Source organism: Falco naumanni, chromosome 1 (genome assembly GCF_017639655.2).
Source record: "Falco naumanni isolate bFalNau1 chromosome 1, bFalNau1.pat, whole genome shotgun sequence".
Classification (NCBI taxonomy): domain Eukaryota; kingdom Metazoa; phylum Chordata; class Aves; order Falconiformes; family Falconidae; genus Falco; species Falco naumanni.
In genome coordinates, this window is record NC_054054.1 from 122497067 (window position 1) to 122506494 (window position 9428).

The 9428-nt window shown below is 40.5% G+C and overlaps 1 protein-coding gene across 3 annotated transcripts in view; it reads left to right on the top strand.

The window, feature by feature from the left end:
* The window catches only part of RAB11FIP4 (RAB11 family interacting protein 4), a 130307-nt gene extending 122003 nt beyond the window's left edge, over positions 1 to 8304 (top strand). For all 3 annotated transcript variants that reach the window (XM_040581902.1, XM_040581903.1, XM_040581904.1), the window contains one exon: positions 1653 to 8304. In XM_040581902.1, coding sequence (XP_040437836.1) covers positions 1653 to 1769 — 117 coding nt within the window. In that variant the 3' untranslated portion in view covers positions 1770 to 8304. The remainder of the gene's footprint in view (positions 1 to 1652) is intronic.
* Positions 8305 to 9428: the final 1124 nt, after the last annotated feature.

Genomic DNA, 9428 nt, shown 5'->3' on the forward strand with positions numbered 1-9428 from the left:
AAAATATGCATTTTTCGGTGTAATTAACTGTCAAGGTTGAACTATCTGAAGCTGACAAATGAACAACAGAAAAAATCTGCTTTGCAGATCAAGTGTGTTAGAAGATTGCCTTAAATCTAAGTGGTTTTGGATGCTGCTTTTAATACAGCTCTTCCATTTGTGTGTCTCAAAATACTGGCATTATTAGAATCTCGGTGAAGTGCTTTATAATGGTTTTATTTTAACATCTTCTATCTTACAGGGTATTGTGATATTACGACATTAATTTCATACAGAAATTACCATAGCTAGTCATTTAAGTTTATACTTTGTGTTCTAGATTTAGTTCTAAGTTCCTTCAGTAACAAACTTGCACTTAGACCTGAATTTGACCTATATATTCCCTGTAGCAGAGCTGAATTCTTGGCAAAAATAGGTGGTGTGCAAATAATAGTCTGATAATGCTTTGGAAGATATTATCAGAGACCCATTTGTATATGGGCTGAGTCAAGCTGGTATAGCTTCCTTTAAGCTCTAGGACAGATCGTGAGATCAGGCCATGTAAGAGCTCCCAGGGGAAAAAGACAGGTTAGTGTTAAAGGAGATGAAAAATAATTGTTTGCCTTTTATGCTTTACTACTTCTGGACAGAACTTCCCATTTCTTCTTCAAGAGGAGTCCTGAGCCAGACCGTTTTACCCAGCCTGTACCTGAATGACCCTTTTAGCCTTAGGTCCTGTGCAGTCCCTTGACCTGAAGTGCGTGCTTGAGTTTCTGCCTGATTGGGCTTTTGCTATTGTCAAGAAAAATCTTTATTTCTCCTTCTGAATCTCATGACTCTGGCTCATGCAAGGAATGCTCAGCACTCCTCTGAAGGAGTGCTGTACAGCTGTGGCCCAGGCATAGTAAACCTCACAGACCGGCACAGACTTTTCCTATTGTGCCATTTGTCCTGTATAATCAAAATGAAGGTAAGAAACTGCAGATTCAGGGTGGGACTTCTATGAAGGCTAATGAAAATGGACACCTAAATCACATCAGCTTTAGAAGAATCTGGGGTTCTGGCAGTCCTGGGCAGTTTTGTCAGTTTGGCATTAAGCATGCAGAGTATAAAAGCAAGCAGTCTTCGTCTTTGGAGAGTCTGAGGGGCCTTTCACAGCTCAAAGGTTTAGTGAAACACATGTATTTAATATAGAACGTAGAATATTCACTGGGTTGTTCTTGAGGAGTATGTAGCTGTGTTGTTTGGGAGTTTTTTGAGAGAGTATGCACATGGTACAGAGGGAGCCCATATTGTTTCCAGTGCAAAATACTGAAATCCTTGTTCTGTTCAGCCTTTCATGCAATGTACTTCAGATTTCAGTAGATAAGAAAAAAAGTTGTCATGAAGCTCTTGAATGAGCTTCCTCATCTCAGCGCATGGTGTGGATGCAGGAGGTTGATGAGGAATTTATTTCAAACAACCTGCCAAAAAGATCCTTCTGTAACTGTAAAGGTCTTTAACGTACAGATTGTTTCCAATACAGATACAGGGAGGAGCTGGAGGTAGAATACCTATCACAGAAGGACTTGGTGATCCTGAGCAGGCACTAGTCTCTCACCTGTCTGAATTTCATGCTATTATGTAAACTAGTGAGAATATTTCAAGAGTAACTTCAAAATGTTACGTTTCAGCTCATGGAAGCCCTTAAAGAACAGGAAGAGATAAACTACAGATTGCGACAGTATATGGACAAGATCATTTTGGCAATCCTGGACCACAACCCATCTATCTTGGAAATAAAGAATTGAAGAGAATGTGAGAAGAAAAAGCAGCAACTGCCTGATATTTCTGCACATGCCACTGGATCTAAACAACACTCTGATACTGTAAATTAATCTATAAATATATATATACACTACGTGTGAGTGTGGGTGCGCGGGTGTGTTTATATGATGTTTGGTACACTGTTATTTGTCATTGAATTGGCTTGGTTAGACTTTTTCCATGCACTTTCAATACTTGTGATAAGATGGATACTGTATATTAATGTAATAACAATATAACTGGATCATGCTGGTTTAGATACTGGACAAAATGACTCTACCTCTAGTTGTAAAGGTAAAAAAGACAATGGAAACATATGGATGTGGCCCTAACTTTAGGAGCAAGAATTGTTCTTTCGTTCTTCCAGGAATTTGGGTACCACAAACCAATTAGCATACCCAGGTTCAGTTCCTGACTGGTGCTGACTGTGTAATTTCCTATCTGATTTAGTTTTAGTACTGAAACCACATATAAGATGATAAAAACAAACTTCGGGGAAAAGGAAGGACACCAAGTAAAAGGGAAGAAGAGGAAGATATTGTAGAACTGTTGCTGTTTGTGAAAAATCACCATCCACTTGTTTGCCACTGTCAGCACAAAGTGCTTTTTATGCGAGATCACTTTGAGGCCTGCTTTGGGATGCTCTGAGCCAGCCTGCTCTTCAGCGTGTATGCGCATGTGTGTTTCTTACGTCAGGGTTCCTGTAGCAATGAGGCTAAGAAGCTCTTCAAATCTGTTCCCCTATTTTCAGGGGTTTATTGTGGGCCATTAAGGTGAATTCTGAGATCCTTCCCCTTCCCCTCACCCTTAGTTTTAACAATTTCACTGAAGGAAGACATTCCAGTTCTTAAAAAAAAAAATAAAAATAATAAAAAAAATAGCATACTCACTTTAGCGGGATGAGCAGCCCTTGAAATTATGTCTTGAGTTGCTTTCCCACCCGAGATAGACATTTTATGGGCAAGCTGTGGAGAGGACTGGCTGGGTCCTAACACAGTGGTGGAGAGAAGTCTGATGTAGAGTGACTTTTACCTATAGGGCAGTAAAAATAAAAAGAGCTTAGTCTTGCAGGAGTTGCCAGTCTAGACTGAGTACACACATGCATACCTAAAACTCTGAATAGGGAACATCCCGATTTAGATGAGCAGTTGTGCAGGTGCTTAACTTTAAATGTGTACTGTGACTGCTCATAGAAGTCAGTGGGACAGGACATAAGCTTTAAAGTTGAGTGAATGCTTAAATTCTGCCTTAAATAGGGGTGGACTTCAACATGTCCTGTGTTCTCCTGAGTAGGATCTGTGTACTGTAGGGCTAGGACCTTTTTAATTAATAATGTAGCTTATATAAGGAGCTTATGGAATTGTTTGGCTAGTTGAATGCTAAAAAAACCCTTTTATTCCATGCACTTTTTTTAAAGTAAAAATTTGACACTTTTAATTCACACCAACTGGCACAGAAAAATAGGCCCAATTATCTGGCTTTCCCCAGTGCATAGAGATGTTTCCTCTATTGAATACACTCCCCAGAAGAACGTTACAGTAGAATGACTGTGCTTTTCTGTGTGTTTCTTGCTGTCTTTTGCCCCTCGTATTCTCTTGATGTATCTTGGTGTGTACATGTGATGCATTTTTCCTGAATTTGAATACATAAAACACGTATTCATTATGAATGTAAATATATTATTTTTTTTTCTGCAATCTCTGTGCTCTTGCCTTCAGTGATGTGTTACTGGAGTCATGGGAAGCGGAGAAGTACTGAAATCAGGCTTTCTTGAAGACAAGAAAATAAAACCAGTTTGTTTCTATGGTCTGCGTTAGGCAGGTGTGAAGTAACTGGAAAGTGAAAAGGACCAGAGGAATAATTATTGGACACAACACCCCAGCACACAAAGATGTCTCTAAGACTTAAGTGCTCTGGGAGAGATGGTACAGTTTTGTTCAAACAGCGATGTCTCGGGGCTGGTTTCCTGAGGCTCTAGGATAATCTGGAGGAAGGGATTTAAAAACTACTCCTTTGTCACCTGGGGCTGGTGTAAAATGTCCTGTGCTAAACTGCAGCAGCTTCTGTTTGTGGAGAAGCAGGTGGAACACCATGGACACCGCATGCCTGCGCCTTTCCCACCTGTAGCTGCTTCTGGATGTGCTGCCCAGAAGGTAGGAGAGGAACAGTTAAGCCAGCGTGGTGCTACTTACAGTACGCTGCCTACAGGACTCTTCACCTGCACTTTAGTGATGGCATGTCCCTCTGCATGGTGCATGTGAGTGAAGCTGTTGCAGGTCAGACTGGTAACTGAATGTTTTCCCCTAAATATTTTTAAGTAAACTGGACTTAGCTTCAAAATGTTAATAATCTAAGCCCCATTCCCATTAGGTAGAACATCAGCAAATGTTGAGGACTGTTTCACTGAGAATTATGCTGAGCACTTGGGAAGCAGAGAGCCTGGCTTATTTCACTGAGACCACAGAGCCTGTGGACATGAACAGAAGACAGGACTGTAGCGATAGCCAAGTTTCTCTGCAGGTAATTATATGTAAGAGGTGAACAGTCACAAATAGTGACAAATAGTCATTAAATCTGGCTGAAATCCTGAAAGCAGTATTCTAGCCAAGGTTATCCAGCAGTGGATTTTCTAAGACTTGCCAGACTTCTTGTTTACCTGTGTACCCATCTGCTTTTAGCATTTAGAAGCTCTTCCTTGCTCCAGTGTTTGCATTTGAAGAGTTGCCTTACCACCATGTTGGTGGTGTTTGTAGCTTTGTTTTATTGCATAAAGGAGTTATACTTCTGCTCCTGTGGTGCCCTTGGTGTAGTGCTGCTTTCTGTTATTGTTCAAATACATATCCAGATACTTGCTATGAGTTGGAGGTGGGAGAGGCATTTCACTGGCAGATACATTTTCTTCTCTCTATATCTACCTACTAAAAATACTAATTAGCAATTGCATTCTTAGACTGAGTAACTACAGATATTAGACCAATTTGTCTTGCAGTCTAAGCCTTGGAGAACCCTTCCATCCCAGAAGAGTTGTCACGTTTCATGACATGCCAGGTAACTCAGTAATAAGGGATCACTTGATGGGTCATTGGGGCAGAGAGAAGAGTAATCTGATATCGACGCTGCGGAGAATGTATGTTTTGATCAAGTGTCAGACACATTGGCAGAATGGACAGGAGATGTGGGAGATAGGGAGACACCAGTTTTAATGTCCTCCGATAAATTTCTTACTACTTTACTGTGGGTTTCCTTTGTGCTCACAGCCAGCTGGGGAACTGCAGTCTGTGTCTGTTACTGTTGGTGGAACAATGGCTTCGCTTCTCTGGGTAAATAACATCAAACACAGAAATGTGGTATCATCGCATTCTAGCAATACTCAAACGCAGTGAACATTGTTGTGTCAAACCTGTGCTTCTCATTTAACCCTTAGGGGTGCAAACACAATCCAAGGTACTGTATCTTGATCTGCTCCTTAGTTCGTTCTACTGTAGATTATGAAAAGCTAAGTGGTATCATGGTCAAACCAGCTGCAAACCACTGCAGGTATTTTTGTACAGTGAAAAAAAAAAATTACTTGCTTCTGGCTAGAAGCTGTTCATCAGGCTAATCCCACATACAACCTGCTGCAGAAAAAATACCTCTTTCAGAACCTGCACTTAAGAGTACCTGAAATGTAGTCTCAAGATTTTTCTAATGTTGGCTGCTTCCCTCCAGACATGAACCTTCAGCTGCTGCCTAGTTCTGGTTTTGGAGTGTGATGCTGATTCAAAACTACCTTGACATCCAAGGAGTACTTTTCATATTTTTGAATAACTTCTATTAAAGACTCAAGCTATTGAGTTTTTTGTCCTATTTTGAAGTGCAACAGTGGCAAATGCAAATTGTAACCGTCCCATCTATTTTTAAAGAGGTTTTAATATGCAAATTTGTAGCAAGTCTAAAAATAAATAATCCAATACACTTTTGCTGCCAACTTTCCTGTTACAGTCTTGGGAGAAACTCGTTTCTCAGCCAGCTCTGTAGGGAGTTGAACACAGCGTTATCAATTCTGAAAGATACCTGTATCAACAAATATTTTGCTATCTGAAGGCAGCAGTGCTCCATTTACTTCAGTAGAACTGCATTACTCTCCAGAAAGGATTTTGGCCTATGGTATTTAGGCTCCCTAATCTGGTTAGCAATTGAGGGCTTGGAAGCTAATACATAAACATACATTGTGGCCTGCTACATCAGTCACTGTTCAGCGGTCTCTGCATCATAGTGCTAGTGACATGTGATGAATCGAAGAACTAGAATTTACAAATAAATGAATACTTTTTTCTTCTTCTTTAATGGCAGTGAATATACAGTGGTTTTCTCTTAAAACAAATACTGTATGGTGTGCTCTGAGGGATTTTTTTCCAAGGAAGGAAGGAAGTAGCAGCTGATCAAACACTTGCCAAATCAGTGGCTTGGCTTATATTGATTTAAGTGAAAATTTGACTTAAACTTTAACTGAGTAGTTCCTGAATTGGTTCTGTTATAAGTAGCAATGCTTGTATTCTCGTTATGTCATTTGTTACTCGAGGAACATTGTCAAAAAGGCATGACAGGTGATGTAACACAGCTGATTTCAAAGCATATAGTTCAACAGTTGCTGGCATTTGGTTCCTTTGCAGCATCCTCTGAGTTGTTTTCTCACTATTTTTCAACTCAAAATATCGATCCGAGGAGCAGTTTGCTGTTGAAGCATGTGGCATGTCTGGGTTTCTTGTTTAATGAAATTCTGCATGTACCTTTAGAGTTTGATAAGGATTGCTGTAGGTGTTTGGTCTGAATCCTGTGATCCTGCCTAATGCACTGGGAGTTGCTCTCATGTGCAAGAGAGTTGTTTCTTTGTGGGATTCTTCCCCAGTATATGTTTGCTGACATTTGCATCCTTGGTCTTGTCCCCAGCCACTGTGCCCGCTATCAGAGTGTCTGTGTACCTTGGAGCAGCCACTTTGAGCAGATGGGAGGATCAGTTTGCTTCAGTTTGGCTTTAGCTACTGCAGCAAAGAATTTTAGCCCTGTCTTTATACCAGGCCAGTTCTGTCTGTGCGTTTTGTGTGGTTCTGAAAACAATTGGTGTCCCATCTATGTGGCAAAATGTTGTAGCCGAATCTCACTGTGTGGAAGCACATGGGGTGAATAATCCTGAAGTCCATCCAGGTAAGGGATCATTGGGATGTCCCCATAAGTTTTGCCTTGATTCTCTGTAGCTATCCAATTGCATGCTGTGCTTGGACACTGCAAGGCACAGCCCTACTAGCTCAGCCTAGTCAGCTTACCTTACAGATAATGACAGAAACATCTGCAGCTAGGGTCACTGTACCATAGTTTGCCACAGTGTGGAGCCAGCTAACAGGCTACATTGTGTTCTTAAACTTTTTTTTTTTTTAGCTTACTGGCTTAAGTCTCCAACTTTTGTTCAACTGCGAGAGTAGTACCTATTCAAACCTATAATGAGAGCGAGGTTACTTTTTACTTAAACTTTAAACCTAATGAGAACATATATTAACAAACATGGACTTCTGTGGTATAGTTTGGATACCTACCCCTAGAATCTGTATCTCTCTTTTATGTAGGTGTTAGTGGTACAACTGTGATATCTGAGCTGTCAGCTTTTGCATCACCATTCTCAGCAGTGATACTCACCCTGGCAAGCCTCCGTAAAGCCCGTTGTGCCCTGGTGAAGGGCACAGAGGTGATTGTTCTGGCAGGCACACGTTCAATATGCAGATGGTAGGGGGTGCAGGAGGGCTGCAGTTACTCTTCCACCCAGACAGAGCACTGATCTTACACTACCCAGCATCGGCCCCGTTTTATTAAATACCTTATCTGTAGCTGAATTATTCTGGCTTTGGAGAAAGGAAGTCAGAAGGGGAACAAAGAATATCATATAATGTGAACACTAGTGTGCTACAGGGCAGTAAATTTTGCACTGATGTATGTTTAAATACTGAGATATTTTGAGAATTACTGTAAAATCAGTTGTGGGAGCCATTTGTTTTGCTTTGTTGCTGTACTTATATTTTTTGCATGGTTACATATTTTAGTACTTGTGCCTTTTACTTCTCTGTTGTGAAGAATACATTTTATTTTCACATTGTATCTCCCGTTTGGGGCACTTTTTATATACACCTTTTCATTTGATCTTCATCTCTGGTTTTCATGTAATGTACATGTGTATATATAAAATAGATCAGATTTGTATTCATGTGCCTATGAGATGTAAAAAATACTCATTTTGTACAGGTTTTTTTAGAAGCACTAGGTCATGGTCTAAATTACGTAGCAAATGAAATTTTACATAATTAGCAGTTCTTTGTCTTCTTTTAGAAATGTTGTGTCAGATGGCTGGTCTCTTTTGTAAGGCAATGAATGTCACACACACACACTCCCCAGATTTCTTGTTCAAGTGTTGTTATGAGACGATTTCCATCCACTTGTTGGTTTTGCTTAATTCAAAACAATAAAACAGCTAACTAAAAGTTGCAGTCCTAACTTGGTGATTATAGTTTTTATTCACACTAAAGCCAATTTGTTTTGTGTTATACTTGAAATGGACACCAGGTCAAAATCTCATTTGAACACGTTGCCCATTTCAGGTTAACTTCAGTTCTGGGATTATTTTTGTGGGAGTAGGCAAGTGATTTACTTTACCCATTGAAATGGAAAGAGAAATAGCATTACCTGTTCATAGACTCTCCTTGGAGAGGGTAAAATGCTTTACATCTGTTCCCTCCCTGGCTTCTGTGGCAGCTTTTCCTGAGGACAGATCCTGGATCTGTATGACTGGAGATCTTCCTCTTGTGGCTGTGAGAAATGGGGTGTCTAGCTTTTCACAACCTGGCAGCTGTAGAATAAGCTCCTTCCCTTGGGGTTTGTAGCACTGCACTCTCCTGCAACATTTGGGAAGCTAAACAGATGCGTTATGATGGGCCATCTGTAACTGGCAATCAGGGACCGGGTCCTACAAGTGTCCTTCCATCCCACCAACCTCTTCTTGAGCCGGTGCTTTCATTTCTTGAGCGTTGACCCCCTCATCTGGTGAGATGCTTGAATTGTTCCCTCCCTCACACCTTGTGGTTTATGGATACCCCCACGCACCAGCCCCTGGATGCAGGGAGACAATAAACCGTGGTAAGTCACAAGAAAGAAATCATCAATATCCCCTAAATCTCCCAAAACACAAAGTTTTAATCTGTAAAATAATATGTTCCATTCTCATGAAGCAGAATTTTTTAAAGTGAATTTGGCACCTGCTTGACAGGTTATAAAGCTGCCTTAGAAACAAGGAGGTGGGTTTGTTTTTTACTTCAGAGACTGCTTGGTTGAAAATGAGCAAAGTCTACTCCATTGTTACTGAAAAAAACTGAAAAAAGCAGGCAGCAAAAGTGTCATATAACTATTTTTAATCTCGTTCTGTAATTTATGACACGAGTGAAGTGACATTAGTACTGTTGCAATGTGCCATTACACTATTTTCTCTGTATTTTCTTGAAATACTCTCTGGGGACAATAAAGAGGTCCTTGCTCGTGTGGATCCTTTCAGGTAGCTGTAATGTACAATCAGACATGTAAATAAATTATTTGCTTTCCCTGCATGACTAAAGCCTTGTCTGGAG